This window comes from Maylandia zebra, linkage group LG12 (genome assembly GCF_041146795.1).
Source record: "Maylandia zebra isolate NMK-2024a linkage group LG12, Mzebra_GT3a, whole genome shotgun sequence".
Taxonomy (NCBI): domain Eukaryota; kingdom Metazoa; phylum Chordata; class Actinopteri; order Cichliformes; family Cichlidae; genus Maylandia; species Maylandia zebra.
The window spans coordinates 12,773,615-12,795,334 of NC_135178.1; the positions used below are offsets into that span (position 1 = coordinate 12,773,615).

General features: G+C 40.0%; 1 protein-coding gene across 3 annotated transcripts in view; it reads left to right on the forward strand.

Annotated features, from left to right (window-relative positions):
* rimbp2b (RIMS binding protein 2b) overlaps positions 1-21,720 on the forward strand; it is a 109,270-nt gene that overhangs the window by 17,843 nt on the left and 69,707 nt on the right. For all 3 annotated transcript variants that reach the window (XM_076890710.1, XM_012917350.5, XM_012917349.3), the window contains exon 4: positions 3,399-3,518. In XM_076890710.1, the coding sequence (XP_076746825.1) occupies positions 3,399-3,518 (120 nt within the window). The remainder of the gene's footprint in view (positions 1-3,398; positions 3,519-21,720) is intronic.

A 21,720-nucleotide genomic window follows, 5' to 3' on the forward strand; every position in this document is an offset into this window, starting at 1 on the left:
ACACTCGCAGGAAAATGTCACTTGGAAAGAGCCGAGCGAGTGTCATGACATTCCGTGTTTTTGTTTGTAGCCCAGCAGCATCCATGCTGGATCCAGTCTTTCCCTCCGTGGAGCAACAGCCTTCCGTGCTTGAGTTGAGTTACAGCTCTTCCTTTATGACACAACAGTAGCATCTGGTTCCACCTGACTGGAGCCATGAATAATTTAACAGGGGGCATTATTATTCCAGCCAGCTCCACTAGCCTGGCAATAACAAGAAGTTTAGGTAGTGCTATCAGTGTTGCTGGCTAAGTGGAGAACATGGAGAGAGGATGTTATTTTAGCCTGTTGCACTCAAAAATAAATAAATTAAAAAAAAAAAAAAAAAAAAAAAAATATATATATATATATATATATATATATATATATATATATATATATATATATATATATATATATATATATATATATATATATATATATAAATAAAAAAAAAACAAACAAACACCCAGCATGCCCCTGCGGGCGGTTTATCCTTCAAGCTCGGGTCCTCTACCAGAGGCCTGGGAGCTTGAGGGTCCTGCGCAGTATCTTAGCTGTTCCCAGGACTGCGCTCTTCTGGACAGAGATCTCCGATGTTATTCCCGGGATCTGCTGGAGCCACTCGCCTAGCTTGGGAGTCACCGCACCTAGTGCTCCGATTACCACGGGGACCACCATTACCTTCACCCTCCACATCCTCTCGAGCTCTTCTCTGAGCCCTTGGTATTTCTCCAGCTTCTCGTGTTCCTTCTTCCTGATATTGCTGTCATTCGGAACCGCTACATCGATCACTACGGCCGTCTTCTTCTGTTTGTCTACCACCACTATGTCCGGTTGGTTAGCCACCACCATTTTGTCCGTCTGTATCTGGAAGTCCCACAGGATCTTAGCTCGGTCATTCTCCACCACCCTTGGGGGCATCTCCCATTTTGACCTCGGGACTTCCAGGTTATACTCGGCACAGATGTTCCTGTACACTATGCCGGCCACTTGGTTATGGCGTTCCATGTATGCCTTGCCTGCTAGCATCTTGCACCCTGCTGCTATGTGCTGGATTGTCTCTGGGGCATCTTTACACAGCCTGCACCTGGGGTCTTGCCTGGTGTGATAGACCCCAGCCTCTATGGATCTTGTACTCAGAGCTTGTTCTTGTGCTGCCATGATTAGTGCCTCTGTGCTGTCTTTCAGTCCAGCTTTGTCCAGCCACTGGTAGGATTTCTGGATATCAGCCACCTCCTCTATCTGCCGGTGGTACATACCGTGCAGGGGCCTGTCCTTCCATGATGGTTCCTCGTCTCCCCCCCTCTTTCTTGGGTTTCTGCTGCCTGAGGTATTCACTGAGCACTCGGTCAGTTGGAGCACTCGGTCAGTTGGGGCCATATATATATATATATATATATCTGTTGAATGAATGTAATTTCATCATGCCACCACATGTCCATAGTTGAATGAACTAATACATGATTAGAAAATATTACATATATCAGTCTGGTTGTTGACATTATTTTCTGTAATTGTCTGCTGTTAACAGGATCCAACATTATCGTTATCACTAGTTGTTCCTCCTTTAACACTTCTTTCAAGCCATTTCCTTATTTTTTTTGTGCTAAATGTTCTTCAGCTGCTGTGTAGATTGTCATGAACCGCAGAATTAATTAAGAGTCATTTTGTGTTGAGGATGCTTAGTACTGCCGTAGGTTTGTGCAGACGATACATGTTGGCAAAGCAAAACACCTGGTTGTTTCCATTGTTCTGTGGAGGGGTGAATTTAAGTGCTAGAAGGGGTGAATTGGATTTAAACATGAAATGTCACAGTTTGTGAGCACACAAAAACTGTGGAAAAATGTTACGTTTGTCAAAGTTGGATTTCACTAACTGCATTTGGAAAGCTCTGTTGAAACAACCAGGTGAAATCAATCTTTGACTCAGTGTCTCATTAAACCCGTACTGTATTGTACCAGACGCTAATTTTATTTTTCTTTGCTATACTTAGCCAATGATATCCCAGATGATTCTCCTTGATGAAACATAATATGATCAAGATTTGTAAAATGGATTTCATTTTTATTCAGCATGACCTGAAATGAGTGACTGAGACCATAAATGCAATAGCAAAGTGTTTACAGAGGTCCAGTAGACTTCTACAGGACCAGAAGTATTTTACAACACACGTAAGAGACTTCATTTTACAGACCTAGAAGCTGCAGCCATCTTTTATCAATATAGCTCATTTCCAGCTTCTGAAATGAGCTATATTGTGATGATGGAAAGACGCTGTCTCTCAAATGAATTAAACCTGCTAACAGTTGTCTTTGGGCACTGAGGACTGGCTAGCTTCTGCTAAATGAAGCTAGACTGTAACACTCCCTACCAAGTCTCAGTTATAGCACAGAGGCTAACAGTAGCCTGGCTAACAATAGAGGACAAACAGATTTCCACACAAAGTCAATCTGTGTGTGTGTGATCACTTTGAGACAGCAAAATGTACCTGGAGTATACTAGAAAACAAAACAACGCAGTATAGGATTGAGCTAGATTTGTTAACTATAAACTTATAAAAAGTAGTTCTGTAACTGGTAGCTCTGAAGCTGTGTTAGCTTAACAACCTTCCAACATTTGTTCCTGCTTGCGTTGATTTGAACTTTTTCCGTGGTATGCAGCACGGGCAATAGTTAGCAATGAAAGAGTCACTGTTCTTCTCATTGGGTGCAGACATAGATCTAGTTTACACCAGCAAGAAGGAGTCATTTAATAACTATAAACATAATATATTTAAAGTAATCAAGCATTTTTATATCTAAATAATCAAACAAGTGCCTTAGTTGACTTTTTTGAGTGTGACATCTTATACTTATGTGGGTTTGTTAGTGCTTAAGAGATATTTTTCAATGATACACGACATTAGCATGTTGCTTGTTTGTTTGCAGATTTGAGAAACTATGTAAAATGAGCTGTTTTGAAATACTTTGATATATATTGAATATAATTTAATTAGTCTCTAACAACTGCATTTATAGTTAAATGCAGTTGTCGGAGTTTGCTAAAAGCAGCAGGTGGGCAGGTAGTTGAGCATGCTTTGCTTTCAGACTGAATCCGTGAAGATCAATAAAGAGAAACACACATTCTGCTTGCACTGCGTTAGTGTATCTGTTAGAGCTGTTAGAGCTGCTTTCCCACTCAGAACTCCTGCTGGCTGTTAGCAGCCAGTCACCTACACTTACAGATCGAGTGGTAGCAGATTTCATCACCAGTGGGACTCAGCAAAAGTAGTGAAAGGTTATTTGGAATACAGCAAATCCCAACAAAAAAGCTGCACATAAACCTCCCATTGCTATTGTGACAAATAACTCCCCCACCTTCCCTGTCCCCCACTGCAGAGAAATGAAGCTTTTCCCCTCCACCTATTGGACGAGCTTTGTCTTCTAGAGGACTACAGCCAAGCTCGGCGACTTAACCCAGAGACCCTGAGCCACCAAAGGCTACAGCAGAAGTTACTGGTGAGTTCTCTGTGTGTGAGGGAGATAAAGTCTCGTTAATGCTGAACTTTTCATGGGCCATTAAGGCCGGCTGAAGACCGCTGTCAAGGCGTTTGCTTTCGGCGCTTTTTGGCTTTCATGTCCTTCTCCCTGCTTTCGACTGTCAAGTTGTGAACCATGCTTTTTTTTCCCAGTTGTTGGTTTAATTTTAAATGAGCTGTGAAAACACATCTGCTGTTCATTTAGAGCCTTCATTGAGCCTGATTGGGGTCAAAGTGGCAGTTTCTTTACTGACCATGTGAACAAACATAGGCCTTCACCTCTTTCCTGTCTAATAATTACACCAAACCTACAGGAAGATGTTGGTAGCACCCCAAAATGTAGGATGCTTTGAAAGATATCAGGAAAAACAGAATGCAAATATTTGAAAATATTTGAACTGAAATTAGTATAATTTGCCATCATCAGTGGCAGAGATGCCAGCAGGATCAGCAAACTAATCTGGAAGGCTGGAACTGTCATTGGTAAGAATTTGGAGGCGTTTGAGTCAGTGAGGGTCAGAGGTCACTGAACAAACTGGTCTCCATCATGGACAGCCCATCACCCCCGCTCCACTACACACTTCTGAGGGAGCAGAGCTCCTTCTCCCTCAGACTGATTCACCTCGTTGCCATAAAGAAAATGTTAGCAACTCATTCCTGCCATTATCTATTAACTTGTAAAACAACTCTTCATTCTGTCACAGGTGAACACACCTGTCACAAGCATATTTGTGTATTACGCCTTCATACTGCTGGTTTTCTTAGATTTATAGTGTACATTTTATTTATTAATGCAATTTGCACTTCTCTCTTATATAATGTCAGTCTTACATTTTACTGTCTTTATCACTTTTGTAAATATATAAATTCCAGCACTACCTCATAGTATAAGGCCTTTTCCAGGCACTTGTGACACTTTTATTTTAATTGCTTGGTTTATATATTTATTGTAGATTACCTATCTGTTTCAGATGCTCAAGCTGAGAAATGTTGATTTATTGATTGGGTCAGGGATATTAAAACAATTTAAAGGTTGTGTCATGAAAAACACCTGGTGGAACATCTCACAACTAATGAGGTTAATTAGTACCAGCATTACATATAAAAAGAGCATCCCAGAGAGCCTGAATGTTTCAGATATAAAGATAAGTGGGGCTCGTCATTCAAAGACAAAAGCCAAGCTCTTATGGCTCTACAGTAAAAACAGACACAAGTCTATGGTAGAAATCTCAGGATGGGTTTAAGAACTCCTGAAAAAAACACTGTCAGTCAACAGAGTTTGTCACTGCATCAGAAAACTGAAGTGAAATCTCTACGATCCAGAGGTCCCACAGGTCCCGAAAATTTGAAACAGTCTTTGGAAGCCATGCGTGCCACATCTTCTGGGTTTAAGACAAGTAGGACCGTTCGGCTTGTCATCAGAGCTGTGTTCAAAAGCCAGCATCCAAGATGTTATTGTATGGGCCATTGGTCAACATGGCCCACTCAATAATATTTCTGAAGGCCATATTAATGGTGAACAGTATATACATGTTTTGAAACAGCAAGCAACATAGATGCCATCTGGACGAGATCTTTTTCAGGGAAACCCTTACATATTACAAAAAGACAATCCCAAAACACTTTCTGGATCTATTCCATCCCTGTCACCCATTTCTTACACTATGAAAGGTATTTCTGAAAAAGGTCCTGAACTGGTGAGCACTTTAATGGCAGTTTGTCCCATCACCTCCCAAATGCTTATGAGTGTTAAAAGAAGAGATGATGCAGCACAGTTGAAAAACAACTTTTATTATATTAGACAATTTTTATGAAATTAAAAAAGGATTATTAAAAAAACATTTAGTTTTAGCATTTGATCTGTCGTGTTTGTACAGCTGTATTAAATATCGTCTTTAAATGATTTGCTAATCATTTGATCCTGTTTTTAGTGACATTTGAGAGAGCCTTGTGATTATTATTTTTTTTTGTTTTTTTTAGCTAATGCTGCCAAATTACTGATGAAATTATGCCGTGGTGAAGTATTTGTCTACGATTCCCAAGTCAGCATTTACTCAAACCTGCATGCAATGATCACCTAATTGGTCTTCATTCAAATCAGCCTTAAGGTCGAGGTCACATTTACAGGCAATAACTGGTGAATTGTGAGCTACTGTGACATTGAGGTTGTATGTTAGTGCTACTATGAGTTGGTGGAAATCGGTTAAGGTAATTTTTTGGACTTAAAGTAATGTTTTATATGCATACACACATACTTTTATTTAACAGTACAATCTAAGTGCAGTGAACCTGACTGTACTTTCTCGGGGCGTTAGGACACCTCATAATCGTGTTGCTGAAAATCCAGTGGACGGTAAACTGGAGGTTACCAGTGCAGAGCTGTCTTCCTCCGGCTTCCTCCAGGCTGCGATCTCACAGCGGAGGCTGCTTGTAATTCCCCCGGCTTCCCCTGACGTCTGTGGTTCAATATGAATGAGCTCCATCGATTAGATCTCAGTGTGGTGCCTGTGCAAAGGGAATGCGCGTGTGCGTGCGTATATGTACGTGTCTATGTGTGTGCATGGGACTGCTGGCTTTCTCTTCTGTGTCTCCTCAGCACTTACCAGACTGTTGTTTTCACAGAGGGTGATGTTATGGGTGACATCTTTTGGTTGAACCATAAACTGAAGCTTTGTTATTAACAGCTTTTCTGTTGCGCGTTGATGAACAATCTAACTGATGTCCTGATTTTCCTAGCAATAAGAATAACACTGGCACTAACGGTAACATAAGGAACTAGAGAAGGTGTTGTCTCTATTAAATTTCTCCTGCCATATTTTGTTGGTTTTGTGAGGAGACAATCTCCAAAAATACAGAAACACCTTCTCGCCTCACATACTGAGAGTGCGGCATTCTGGTGTTAAAGTCCATACTTCTAGTCGATAGGGGTGCAAGGTTAGCACTGCTGACTGTGATTTTATCCAAAATGAGCATAGTGTGAACTTTATTTTTTTAACCTATCTGCCTGCTTGTGACAGGACTGCTTGTTAATTAACAACATTTCTTAAGTGCTGATCTGCCATTTCAGTGACACGCAGCATTATTTGTAAAGCAACCAAACATGATTTCTTTTTAAAGAAAAGTGATTATAAATGAATTATTAATTTTTGCCTGGAGGTATTCCTGCAAATCAGTGTGATGGACAGTTATTAGTGCATCTTCCCGTGCCTGCGTTTAACTCGTAGCAGACAAAATGCTTAATGTGGAGTGCTGAGTTTATGGGATTACTTGGCAGGTGGCCTTCTTTTAGTACTAATTACAACCTTGACAACATCCTTGAGTGAGGTACGGTCACACAAAATCTTTTCCACGGTGGTTGCTGGGAAACAAATGCTTTTAAAGTTAACACACATCCTATCTTGTCATTAGATGGTGTTTTCCACTGCTCAGTCAACAGAGAAATGGACTGGGAGTGACAGGCGTATTGTAAAAGGGTGGGTGGTTTTGAAGCAGTGTTGCTGGTTTCCTCAAGCGGAAAAAGAGCTGATTATGAATCTTGAAAGATTGAAGTAGCGTCAGTAATTACTAATACTGCACGGCTCTACGTAAGACCGAGTGATGCAATGAAAAACTGACACGACGCGAGGCACTTCTGCAGTGAGCTTCATTAACCCGCTGCTCTGTTATCATCTCTGACGGAGATGTAATCAACAAGACTGCAAAGGTGTCTTCCTGGTTGAGCGGCTGTCTTCAGCCGTTACACGTTTCTATCTGTGGGTTATGCTTTTGCTTTTGGGCAAACCTCATTAAATTTGATCAAACTTTGTTCCGTGTTGTCTTTGTAGGCTTGCAGATTTGTCCTGAAGGAGAAATCTTTGGGTTGTGATTGTCATTCTGCAAAAGTTGGCATGAAAAAAAAATTTTTCTTTGCCAGAGCAACTCATACTGTACGACTGCAAATGTTTTTTGAGATCAGAGTAAACGGCTCATGAAAGAAGCAATTCTCTGCTTTGTGACTTTCCTACTTGTGAGTTGTGAACCTACTTTGTAAAAATGCAAATCTTTAAAATATCATGCAGTTGTAGTCTGCTCTAATATCATTTGAATGTAACCATTGTGTTCATACTAACACAATGGTTAGAGTAGCCCCTGCAGCCAAAAATGTCACCTATCTAATAAGTGTGTGTAAAGCAAAGTGTAGAATACAAAGAGAGGAGTTATTGTGTGAGTGAAATGGGTTGCTAATGTTCATTAATGCACAGCAGTATTAAACTACATTGGCCATTATAAGCTACTCATAATTCCAGAACATACCTGCAAATTGCTCATGTATTGCTCAAACCTTCTGGATTGACCTTAGAGGAGGGAAGTCTTTCTTCTATAGAAGCGTGTGCTCACCTATGCTTTTCTCATTTGCAAAGCTTTAAGGTAATGAAATTGTTTTCAAAGGTGTCATAAAAAAAAAAAAAAAAAAGATAAAGTGTTCATCAAGGATCGGTCCAAGCAAGCATTTTTAGCACCGAGCATGTGATAGATGTGGGTTACATGAACAGATTTGCTCTTTGAAATGGAGAAAATTTACTGGTTTGCTGCCCGATGAAGTAATTTGATGTGTAATCCTTTTGGCAGGGACAGGCAACACAATTCCTTCAGCACAACAACCAAAAAAACGAGCTATTTATGTCTCCATATCAGTTGTTTTTAATCTATGGTCTTGAATATATCACGTGCATATTTAATACCTATAGTGTTTCTGTCTTCAGTGCTGAGACACGGATCATGGACCCAAAAACTTTTTCTCTTATTTTTGGAAAGAAAACGTAACAAAAACCTTTTCAGTAGATTTTCATATTTTACTGGTGATTTTGTGCATGCAGTTTTTATGTCACCGTGTCCATACAGGCTGATGTTGATGCTCTCACCTGGTTCTTTCTGACTGCCCAAAAAACTGCCCAAAGATGTTGCCGAGATAGCTTTGAAGTGGAAGGTCTTAATTCTAGAAGGGCTTTACTTACAGTCGTATGTTTAACATTAGAACGGATCAAGTTGCCATGGCAACTGTGCCCCGCTGGTCTGCGTGGCCCCCCTTAATCCCGCTTGCAGCTATATTGATAAGTGATCTGCCTCTGGGAGTGTCTCATTGTCACATCTGAGATGAAAAGGGGCAAGGCGTATTGGCATGTGAACATTTTCCTCTTGGTTAACTGCCTTTATTCATGACTGTCAGAAGGCCTACAGTCAGGCTTTCAGGTTTATTTCAGCTATGCTTGGTTTAATGGTCAAGTTACTCATCGGGGCCAAGGGATATTAGACTGCTGATCAGATAGATGGGATAAATTGCAGTGACTTTGCAGTGTAGATGTACTAGAGCATCACTTCTAAACAAACCTAACTAAAAATATTCTGTCGCGTCAACTTAACGTCTTATGCACTCCACCATCGATGTGAGATTCATCATTTATTCATGCACATTGATATTCAGAACATTTCACAGAAAGTGCTGAGAATCTGTCCCTCTCTTGCCACGATATGACAGCGCTAACCACTGAGCAACTGTTCTTCCCCAGATTGACACTTTAAAGACTTCATCGTGAGGAGACGATGCTACTCGGGCCCTGTTTTTTTTTTTTGTTTGTTTGTTTTTTTACTGCATGACCCTGATTTTTCCCCTTATGATTAGTGTTTATTAGCTCACAACACCCACAAAAAATATCAAAGTGCTTGGGGACAGGATGTTATATGAGACAAACAGGTGTGGGTATGTAGTTATGTGATTTTTTTTTTTTTTTTTTTTTTTTTTTTTTTTTTTTTTTAATCATTTGTGCATGTATTGATGTTGGAGGCCCTTGTGCTGGGGGCCAACCTCATGTTTACATCACTTGTAATGAAATTAGAGCTGCGTGGCGCCCACACTACAGGCGTCCACTGATCCTCTAATTCAATTACTCCCCTTATTAACGCTCAGATGCTGCTGGCTGACCACGCTGTTTTTGCTACACACCATTTACTCTGCAGCTCTTTTTGCTTCTCCAGTGGAATAACTGGTTAGGGTCATCCTGACACCAGTATATTTGTTTATGGTTGGAGCAGCAGAGTTTACATGTGGAGCACTGACCAATCCTGAATATTACATTGGTTCCAGTAAACATCTGGATACTGTGATTGTTTTTCAAAGATAATGTTAAAAGACAAAAAACTATCAAATGCTGAGATATTCAGATAAATACTGTTCTTGACTGGTGTTTTTCCCCCGTCATCATCCACAGATCATAACAACAGACTGTATGAAAAAGGAAAAAAATGAGCCAACACATGTACAATCGCCTCTTTCAAAATAGATTATCTGATGTCCTATGTGCTATTATGGATTAACAAATTAGCATTCGGCATGAGTCTCCTCCTGCATTACATACAAAACTAAACTGCAATTTTTAAAGGACCATTACACAGGTTTTATTTAGACCTATTTTACAACTTTTTTTAACGATAGCTTTCATATATGCATGCATATGCATCCATCCTGATGCATTATGTTTCATTTTTTGATTAAGACACGTAGTATGTTTGCCGTTTATGCCTTAAATGAACCATTAAGTAATCAATTGTATAACCTAACAGAAACTAGACTAAAATGTTCAAATTCAAAGTACTGGTAAAACTGATGTTGAATGATTTTGTTGATATATATTAAAGTCATGCTAGGGAAAACAGGGGTTGGAGACCACGGCCAAAATTATCGTGGGCAGTGAACTTGTGATATTATTGTCTTTGAAATGGTTGTTTTGCAGACGGGGGCCGAGTCTGTGATGACCAGGAGTCTGTTGCTACACTCATAAAGGCTTTGGTGTGTCAAAACAGCAATAAAACGGCAATAAGTCTGAGTAATTCTGATATCACTTTGCAATTGATTTGGGTCAAGTTGATAATTTTAGCAGTCTATTTGTAACAATACAACAATTAACTGTGATAAGCCGTTGAACCTATGGGCAACCATTTACTTGCAATCGGTCGCCAAAAGAGAAAAAAAGACATTTGCTTCAGACTGTAATTGAAATTTGCTGTCATTCCAAAGAGGATTGACAGTCTCTGTTATATCCTGACTAAAACGCAAACCTTTGAATGTAAACTGTTAGACAGTGTTGCTGTTGGAACTGGGCCCATTGCCTCTGTGCTGTAACAGGTCTGCAAGGATCTGGCATGATGTATGGTGGAATTTAGCACACAGGGTGTCTGTTGCCAGCATGCATGGAGACAAGGGTACACATACACAGACATACATATGCTGCACTTCATGTAGTCAGTGGTTTGGTTTTTGCCCGACCAGATAATACTACACTTCTGACGCACAGACAACGTTAATCACAGCCTCATCAGCAGTAAGCAGAGAGAAGCGATGATTCGCAGCCTGCTGACAACAGCCACCTACTTCTACAGCCTGGCCTCTTATGATAGCCGTGGGCATTAGCATCACACTACTCTCTTTCTTTATTCAGTGAAGGTGTGGTACCATGAAGAAGAAAAACACACCATTTGCTGCGAAACATATGAGATAACACCATGTGACCACATTTAAAAACAACAGAGATGACAGAAACAATGCTTAATGTGAGAGATTAAATGCTGGTGGAAGTGTCTGAAGCTAAGCCGTTTAATGGGTTTATGACAGGTCAGAATCCCCTGTCTTCTGACCCGCTGAGTGCATGCATGTTACTCTACAATGAGGTTAAATCATCGCATGCCCGTGTTCAGGATTTTAAAGTTAAACCTCTGCCAAGTTTCTCAATCTCTCGCCACTGCATTGAGCTTATTAAATTTTCAATCTGCTACGGGCTCTCTTTCCTCACCTCGCAGGATGAATGTGCCCTTTTAATAATGTAACCGGTTTTAACAAGATCGTAAAATGTTCATCTAATTTTCATAAGCTCTGTTAGCAAAGTGACATATTCATATGATGGCAGGAATCTCTTTGGCAGTTCCTCAGTTTTAGCCATGAGAACGCTGTGAAAATCTATTTTATTTATTTATTTTTTTTACTGCAGCTCCTTGTTGGCTTGGATTGTTGTGCTGAAGTTTATGGCAGCCTTCAGGGGAAGCTGAGGTTGTTTCTGTGTTGCCCGCATGGCTCTGAAGTAGTGGCTAGTCATGATATAGGAGATTGGCCTTTTGGTAAGTGATAGGGCTCCACTGAATACTCCTATTCTCTTGTTCCTCATCTATAATGTACACGAGTTACACAGAGCTAAAACATGAAAACGCAGCCTTTTCAGATGAAGCGCCTTCAACGTCATGGTTTACATAAATCTTTTTGGGGCTGATGGGGCTCTTTTTCCAGTCTTTAAAACTGTGTGTGCTTCAGTGACATTAGTTGTACTAGTAAAAGGGTCAGGGTGGCGTGAATGCAAACACTGCTAGCTGCTTTCTCTGAGTGTGTGTGTGTGTGTGTGTTTGTCCTCTCAGGCATTGGTGGATAATGTGACCTTCATAGGGAGATTAAAATATGTAGCAGGCGTGCATTGATTTTTGGACTCACCGCTGGTATATATGGACTCAGCCACTGCATAAATATTGATACTCCTAAAGAAAGATCAGGCATTTTGTGTGTTTGTGCAGTCGAGTGCCAGCTGGGTTTAAAAAAAAAAATAATAAAATGATAGTACTTTAAATAAAAGAATACTTTGTAGAGCGTGTGTTTTGATAACCTAAATCTGCTCGTGACCCAGCAGCAGCTTAATAAGGTCATTCCTATTATGTGGTGGCTAATTACAATGCCTGTTATCCCCAAGCTGCACTGTCAAGTGAAAGAACAGTTTAAAGGGACACTTCATAAACCCAAAATAGTGTTTACCCCTTCATTCATATTTATTTTGGTTGGGTTTTTTTTCAGTTGATTAGTCTATCGATGTTTTTTTGTTTTTTTTTTTACTTTCCAACCACAGTTGGACGTGAATGGCACCGATGACGTGGTCGAGCTGTTGTTGGCCTGCTGAGGAGGAAATCTGACTCCTGACTTTGGTAACACCCTGGTTTATTCTCCAGCGCAGAGACTGCACATAAAGGATGCATGTAATCTCTGAAAAGTGAAACTCAGTCTGGTAATACTTTAAACCTGTGTTGTTGGTTTTTTAGCATATGTAACAGTCAGTGAGAAAAGGAGCCTGCCACTTTTTTGACTTGTAAATTCAATAAAACATTTTACCACATATTTCAGTAATACAGAATCATCTTCATTTGTTTGAATATGGGCCTGTTTGGAGTAAACTACATGATGAAAGTGGAATAGCTACCCTGTGTTAGCAAGTTCATTCTCTGAGTGTCTGAGTTTGTCTGTCAAATTCATCCCAGTATTTAGTCTTAAAATACCAACATGGCAACGGCCAAGAGCCAAATCAATGCCTCAAAACAGGATTTCAGAAGTATAATTTTTTAACCTGCAAGCTTATATTAAATAAAATGAAGAATAAGAAATTATTTTAACCGATATTTGGGAAAATAATTTCTTACAGCAGTTAATAAGAGCAATACTACTACTACTGCTGCTGCTGCTATTACTTCCTTCCATCCACCCATCCATAATGCATACTGTATTCTCTCCAAAGTGTTTTCATCTGTCTATTCTAATTATGTTTATTCCCTGCCTGTATTACAAAAGTTTGCAGTGGAGAATGCTTTTTGCCAGATTCAAACCATTGTAGCTTTATGGTACGTGCTGTATCTGTACTGTGTCAATACTATTTAGCCAAAACTGTTCTCTTGTCTGCCTTCAAACGTATTCACACATAAGTTTATTGGAATTTTTGAGCATTCTTCCAGAGGTGCATTTGTGAGCTCAGATGCTGATGTTGGATGAGAAAGTCTGTCAGGCTGAGGTCAGGACTCTGTGCAGGCCAATCAAGTTATCCCACACCAAACCCTCTCGTCCACGTACCTTGCTTTGTGCACAGTGTTGGGAAGGTTACTTTTAAAATGTATTCCATTACAGAATACAGAATACATGCCCTAAAATGTATTCTGTAACGTATTCCATTACGTTACTCAATGAGAGTAACGTATTCTGAATACTTTGGATTACTTAACATATTATCATGCATTTTACAACAACGTGAATGTACTATTGCTGTGTGATTTATTACTGTTACTGAAGGTCCGCAGCTCCGAACCGTAGTAAAGGGACCTCTGAATAATATGGGTTCGTGTGGGGCTCCTAGACGAAAAATAGATTTACTTTGTTGTGTGGGTCAACTCTGCTTGTGAGAGACAGATAGAGGCGTTGAAAGGCTGCTCCAACGGAACTTATTGTTTCGGAAAACAGGAACAAAGCGTACAGAGTTTTAATAGCGTACTTACAACTGGGCTCGTGAGGCACTCTTCTTGGCTGCAGTGGTTATTATTATATTTACATGCTTCCAGTTCCCGCTTTCTCCCACCTCACACTCACAGACACATAACGAGTATGGCAGTCCATTCTCCCTGCAGCACGGACTACACTGCCCATGATGCTACATTCTGCATTCTGCTTATTAGCTTAGCACAACAACAATAACAAAAAGGCGCTCTCTCACCCAGGAAACACGCAGAGTGAGAGCGTCACCCTGTAACCATGGCAACCGCAACGCTGCCGCCTGGAACCTACTGTCAAACAAAACCGAAACAGTCCTGACCCGCCACAATATGAAACAGGACAGTACCGCCGTGTAATCCATTTATTTCAACAAAGTAACTGTATTGTAAATACCACCTTTTTAAACGGTAACTGTAACGGAATAGTTACTCATATTTTGTATTTTAAATACGTAACGGCGGTACATGTATTCCGTTACTCCCCAACACTGTTTGTGCACTGGTGTACGGTCAAGTTGCCATTGTTCCCAATCATTTTGTTACAATACCACTAACAGTTGACTGAGGAATATTTCACAACTTGAGTGAGTGTTGTCCCATCATGGTACAATGCTGAAATTCTCTGAGCTTCTGAGAGCGACCCATTCTTTCACAGCTGAGTTTCTTCAGTTTTTAGCACAACATACACTTGTTCTATATGGTATCATTTATTGATTTATTTAAGAAAACTTCCTTGTAGCTTCCTTTTGTGTGCTTGCACAAATCCATGCACCCTCCTTCTCTCTAATTGTGTGGGAAAAGATGTGTCAGCTAGAATAATCAAGGGATAACATTTTCTATCGAAAAGATCTAGGGTCAGCTTTACTGAGACTTCATAATGTCCTACAAAAACACTATTATGAACATTACAGAAGACAGTCAGTCAAGGAAAAGTGTGAAGGAGAAATTTTGAGGATCTAGTTATAGTAGTTTCAAAACCCAGTTGTTAAAAATATACAGTGGCTTGCAAAAGTATTCGGCCCCCTTGAACTTTTCCACATTTTGTCACATTACAGCCACAAACACGAATCAATTTTATTGGAATTCCACGTGAAAGACCAATACAAAGTGGTGTACACGTGAGAAGTGGAACATTTTTTACAAATAAATAACTGCAAAGTGGGGTGTGTGTAATTATTCAGCCCCCTGAGTCAATACTTTGTAGAACCACCTTTTGCTGCAATTACAGCTTTTGCTGCCAGTCTTTTAGGGTATGTCTCTACCAGCTTTGCACATCTAGAGACTGAATTCCTTGCCCATTCTTCTTTGCAAAACAGCTCCAGCTCAGTCAGATTAGATGGACACCGTTTGTGTACAACAGTTTCAGATCTTGCCACAGATTCTCGATTGGATTTAGATCTGAACTTTGACTGGGCGATTCTAACACATGGATATGTTTTGTTTTAAACCATTCAATTGTTGCCCTGGCTTTATGTTTAGGGTCGTTGTCCTGCTGGAAGGTGAACCTCCACCCCAGTCTCAAGTCTTTTGCAGACTCCAAGAGGTTTTCTTCCAAGATTGCCCTGTATTTGGCTCCATCCATCTTCCCATCAACTCTGACCAGCTTCCCTGTCCCTGCTGAAGAGAAGCACCCCCAGAGAATGACGCTGCCACCACCATATTTGACAGTGGGGATGGTGTGTTCAGAGTGATGTGCAGTGTTAGTTTTCCACCACACATAGCGTTTTGCATTTTGGCCAAAAAGTTCCATTTTGGTCTCATCTGACCAGAGCACCTTCTTCCACATGTTTGCTGTGTCCCCCACATGGCTTTTGGCAAACTGCAAACGGGACTTCTTATGGTTTTCTGTTAACAATGGCTTTCTTCTTGCCACTCTTCCATAAAGGCCAACTTTGTGCAGTGCACGACTAATAGTTGTCCTATTGACAGATTCCCCCACCTGAGCTGTAGATCTCTGCAGCTCGTCCAGAGTCACCATGGGCCTCTTGGCTGCATTTCTGATCAGCGCTCTCCTTGTGCCTGTGAGTTTAGGTGGACGGCCTTGTCTTGGTAGGTTTACAGATGTGCCATACTCCTTCCATTTCTGAATGATCGCTTGAACAGTGCTCCCTGGGATGTTCAAGGCTTGGGAAATCTTTTTGTAGCCTAAGCCTGCTTTAAATTTCACAATAACTTTATCCCTGACCTGTCTGGTGTGTTCTTTGAACTTCATGGTGTTGTTGCTCCCAATATTCTCTTAGACAACCTCTGAGGCCGTCACAGAGCAGCTGTATTTGTACTGACATTAGATTACACACAGGTGCACTGTATTTAGTCATCAGGCAATGCCTATGGGCAACTGACTGCACTCAGACCAAAGAGGGCTGAATAATTACGCACACCCCACTTTTCAGTTATTTATTTGTAAAAATGTTTGGAATCATGTATGATTTTCGTTCCACTTCTCACGTGTACACCACTTTGTGTTGGTCTTTCATGTGGAATTCCAATAAAATTGATTCATGTTTGTGGCTGTAATGTAAAAAAATTGGGAAAGTTCAAGGGGGCCGAATACTTTTGCAAGTCACTGTATTAACAAATGTTAGCACGATACGAAAAACAGAACAATTAACAGCCAGTTTTCAGTTAAGCAGTCTGTTTTTGAGAACAATTCAATGGACAGAGATTTTACGTGTGAGTCAAGGCCCAGAGAAGAGTCAAATATTACTCCAAGATTTCGAATATTTGGCTTAGCAGAAGAACAGAAAGGGGCAAGAACCTGACTGATTTTAGAATATAGATCAGGAGGAGCTATGATCATGGTCTCTGTCTTGTTCATGTTTAAAACAAGGTAATTGTTAGAAAGCCAGAGTTAAGCACTGGACTAGGGTGGACAGCCTATCCAGCTGATGAGGCTTAAAGGACATATACAGCTGAATGTCATCGGCATAGAAATGATAAGACGGGTCACTAAAAGACTGAATAATGCCAGCTAAAGGAAACATATAAAAAGAAAATAATAATGGACCCAAAACTGAACCCTGTGGAACCCCGCAGGTTAGGGCAACAGTGTTAGAGGAGAACCTATCAGTCCTAACAGCGTCACTATGAAATTGTTGGATTGAATATCTTTTTTCCTTTCCTAAAGGATGATCCAGTGGATCTATTACTAAAGCAGCTTATACTGTAAAAGCACCTTTTGTCAGTATTTAGAGAGTTCGACTTCACCCAGTTGAGAAGTAACCGCAACTGGAAATCATAAGAGGAGGTTATCATTAGTGCTGTGCTATACTGCAAATTTTCGAGTTGATCTGATACTAAATAGTACTAATACTAATAGTAAATCACCAGTATTGGTATTGGTGATACATTTATTGATACTGATACTTGAATCGTCATCAATTTGCAAATTCTGAACACATTTTAATGATACACAATAATTAGTTAAAACAACAAAACCTAGTGCATGTGTGAGGTATATATTGTCATTTTCACTTCACAAGTATCGATCCTATTGTGCTAGTATTGACCTGATGCTGATACTGTCGATATTTGTAGTTGTCATTGAAGTTTACATTTTGGCAGATACTTGCTGCCTACCCTTAAAACTTCGTTAAAGTTTCTCACTATCTATTCACTACATATTTACAGTTGTAGAACATCAGTAATGGGTGCTTGTGTTCAGTCCAGTGCCTCTTAATTGGTGCTCGGGTAAAACTAAAGGCCAGTGATGGCTAACAGCATTTCTTGCGTAGATAGTGGAGCTGACTGATAAGCTGGTCCTTCGCAGTGTCAGAACAGTTGCGATGAGCCGTGTCTCGAGTGCTCGTCTGCCTCAGACGGGAATGCTTGTTATTGGTGCTTTTTTCTCTGACCTTGTTATCAACTGTTACATTCAGACTCCTGCCTCTTGCTGCATTTAAGATGCTGCCCTCTTTGAGGTTTTGTTCTTGGTAGCTATGTACTTTGAGATAAGTGTGCTCAGCAAGTGGTACTGACAGGCTGACTTGGTGTGACTCACACTACTGACATGACTTTTTGTTCACATGAAAAAGGTTTTTTTCCTGGGTCATTTGCCTAGATTGCACCTCTCTTCCTTTCTATCTTGTTCTTTTACTCCTTTTCAGTTGATGTCTTGGGTATCGCACAGCTTGCCAGGGAAATAAGAGCCGGAAAGGAAACTCCTGCGAGTGTTGTTCTATGACAGAATTGGTGTGAATAAATGTTCACTATGTTTTCTATTTTATCAGCATCCCGCAATTTACAAGCTGCATGTGACCGTATTTCTCAAACTTAAAGCTAAACATTGTTTTTATTAGGGCTGAACGATTATGGAAAATAATCTAATTGCGATTTTTTTTGCCCCAATATTGCGATTGCGATGCGATATGCGATTATTTTTTAAGGTCTTTGTCTTCTGTATTATTAAACAAAGACAAGCAATACATCATATAGTATGGCCAATACTATATTACATTAATTTTAAACTGTTCTTTCCTGGAAGACAGACCTCTGTTATGATGACATGAGGTGATGCATGAATTGATGACTGACATTTTTATTTAACTTCTTCAATCACAACAGTATATTTGAACATACACAATAGTTTATTTTTAGCTTACAAACATCTGAGCATAAAGTGCTGGCAAGGAACCCTGGTGTAAACATTAAAATGAAAGTCAGTACAATGTGCAGATTGCAGAAATATACATAAAAAAAATCAGTGGCTTTACCACACTCAGTTTTTCGACATCTGTGAACTACTAGACAGTCATTCAATTAAAAAATAATATTAAATAAATAAAACTAATAAATAAAAAATACACACATCTTACTGATCTCTGCAGTCAGTAACATTACACATAAAGTGCAAACATAATAGCAATTGTATAAACACACACACAAACACGCCTTTAAAATTTAAAGGCGTGAAATTGGACGGTCTAGCCTTCTGATTAGCTAATCAGAAGGCTAGTTCTGATTAGCGTCACCGCTGTCTCGGTGGAGTTTAATAAACTCGGCCGTCTGTTTCTTGCTATCTAAAATATAACCAGACACTGGTGTAAATTCTCGACTGTCTCATACTTCTGTTTAATAAGTTTTCTGTTTGACGTTTAGTCAGCTGTGTGAAAACCAAGGAGGAACCCACCCGGGGGATTAATAAAGTTTTATTTTATCTAATCTAATAACTTTAATCTCAGCCAAACCGATTTACTCACGAACAAACAAAACACTGAAAAAAGCCCAACAATAACATTTTTAGGTTGTCTAAGTGACTTATATATTACGTTTAACCCGAGCAGCGAAACTCCGCGGTGATCTGAAAATGATGTTGTGCCGTTCTCGGCCGCATCAGTAACCCTCGAGCTCCCAGCTAGCTGTCGAGCTGGTGGGTAGCAGACGCCTCTGAAAACGTCGAAGCACTTTTGCAAATATGGGATATCTTGATAAACTGAGCAGATATTTGATGTTTACACAACTACTTTCTCGCCTGAAAATATGTTAAAAGTTTATTTTGTGACCCAGAAAGATTAGTATGAGTAATTTTAAAACTTAGTAGCGGCCGCCATTGCTGGAAACTGGAGTTTGGCTGGGCCGCGCTATGAATTCTGGGATATGGTAGTAATTTGGACAGCCTTCGGCGCGTCGCTGTGACGTAATCGGTCTACAAATGCGGCCTCAGGAGGATGCAGCCCATGAATTTGGACATGTCCAGAGTATAATCGCAGCCTTTGCGGTTAGAAAATTGCACTTGATCATGTCGCGATATTATCGCAAATGCGATATATCGTTCAGCCCTAGTTTTTATGGTTTTACTTGTACTCTTTGGGACTGAAAGAGAAAGCAACGCATCACAGGTACATGTCTTGATTAGGCTGAATCCTGATTTCTTTTGTGTATTTCCACACATGAAGCTGAAATATCAACAGATGATCAGCTGCAAAAGTAGAAAAGACAGAAAAGAATAAAAAGTCATTTATTTACTGAGTAAAAACATGATTCCATTCTGGCGCATTTTAAATGTTTATCTGTTAATCGATCCTGCATGTTGGCTTGGAGGAATTTCAGCTCGTTGCTCTGCTTCCTATGTGGGAATCTTGGTGGATTTCCTCACATGAACTATTTGCTTCAGGCCATTCCACAACATCTCTGTTAGATTAAGGTCAAGACTTTGACTTGGCCATTTCAAAACATTAACTTTTTCTTCTACCATTTTCTTTCTTTCAGTAGAGCGTCTCGTGTGCTTAGGGGCATTCTCTTCCTCCATGACCAACCTTTTCTTAAGATTCAGTTCATGGACAGATGTCCTGACATTTTTGTTTAGACTTTACCAGGATCATTCAGAATTCATTGTTTAATCAAAAATGGAAATCCATCCTGACTGTAACGTAGTGAAACAGGACCAAACCATTGCAGTATTGCCCTTTCCTAACACAGTTAATATTGCTCAAACCGGGCTTCTGGCTTGTCATTGTGATCTTTAGTAAACTGCAGATGGCCCGCTTTGTTGTTTGCTTTCTCCTTGCAGCCATGCCATGCACATGCTCATTGTTCTTCAGTGTTCTCCTGGTTAGTGGACAAAGTGAAAGAGGTCTTTAGTTACCTAACGTTACCCTGGGTTCCTGTTTGACCTTGCAGATTATTACTTGTTTTTTTTGTTGCTTGACTTCTTTTGAGGAGGTTAGCAAATTTAAATGGCAATCTTTGGTGCACACTCAGTTTGAGTGTGTATTGGTGGAGTCCAGACTAACTTTTCCAGGTCCTTAGTTATTAGCAACAGAATAATGGGAGCATATTTTTGAGCTTAACGATAACTGCATGTAATGTAGTGGTTTTGAACTGTGACTTATTTGAACTACATAATACCTGGCTGGCTTATTGATTGGTTGAAACAGTAAGTCAGACAGCCTGTTTTTAGGCTGTGTTTCAGCTGAGAAATAATACTGCCTACTATGAAATATTTCAGTGTTTTCTTGCAAGTACAGTGGACATTTCATCGAGCTCCAGACTTTTTCTGAAATAGAAGGTTAACTTTGTTTATCACCCAACTAAGCTAAGGTTTTCAACTTCTTTCATCATCATCATGTTGTTGCATAGATTAATATTTGTATTTGTATGTGAGAATATATATAACTACATTTAAACAACTATTGACTTTTCAAAGGGCTTTTCAAAGGATTTGTAATTTTACAGCTGCTCTGTTAACACACTGTCTTTTACCAGATGCAGTTTATACAGTGGCCTTAGGTTCATATTAATTTAGAGTCTGTGACGGGGTAATATCAGGCTGGTGTAACACTGGCCACACTCGGTAATTTAATCTGTCGGATTGGATAGCAGCACGAACTTAGCTGAACTTCAGGATCAGGTTGCAGACTTATGCAGCAGCTTTTAGAGTTCTGTGAATAGAGGTCCTTCTGTCACGTTGTCTACATAACAATCCAGGTAGACTTGGGGAGAAGAAAACGTACCACAGGTTCCTGCCGGATTGCAGTCTGGATATGAGGGAACTAGTCTTCAAGGCTTGCACTGTCTCTGTGTGGGAGAAGGTAAGGCCAGGCTAGAAAGCATGATTTGGGAACTTAAATATTACAGTGTGGGTGAGAATATCTGGGAGGTCACGGGAAATATCAGGCAATGATTGACATTTGTCTTTTTGATGCTGTCTTAATGAGAGCATCAGCCTGTATGTGTCTGTCTTACTTCAGGAACATGTGCTTAATTGTCCTTTTTTTTTTTTTTTTTTTTTTTTTTAGATTTGGTTATGGGTATGTAGTTGTCAGTTTAATGGGGAAAAAGTCATGTGTTAACTGTCAGTCTTAACATTTTGAGAAATTCTGCCTGCACTGTGTCAGATAGCTCCTTCTGGAATGTTCCTAATGTCG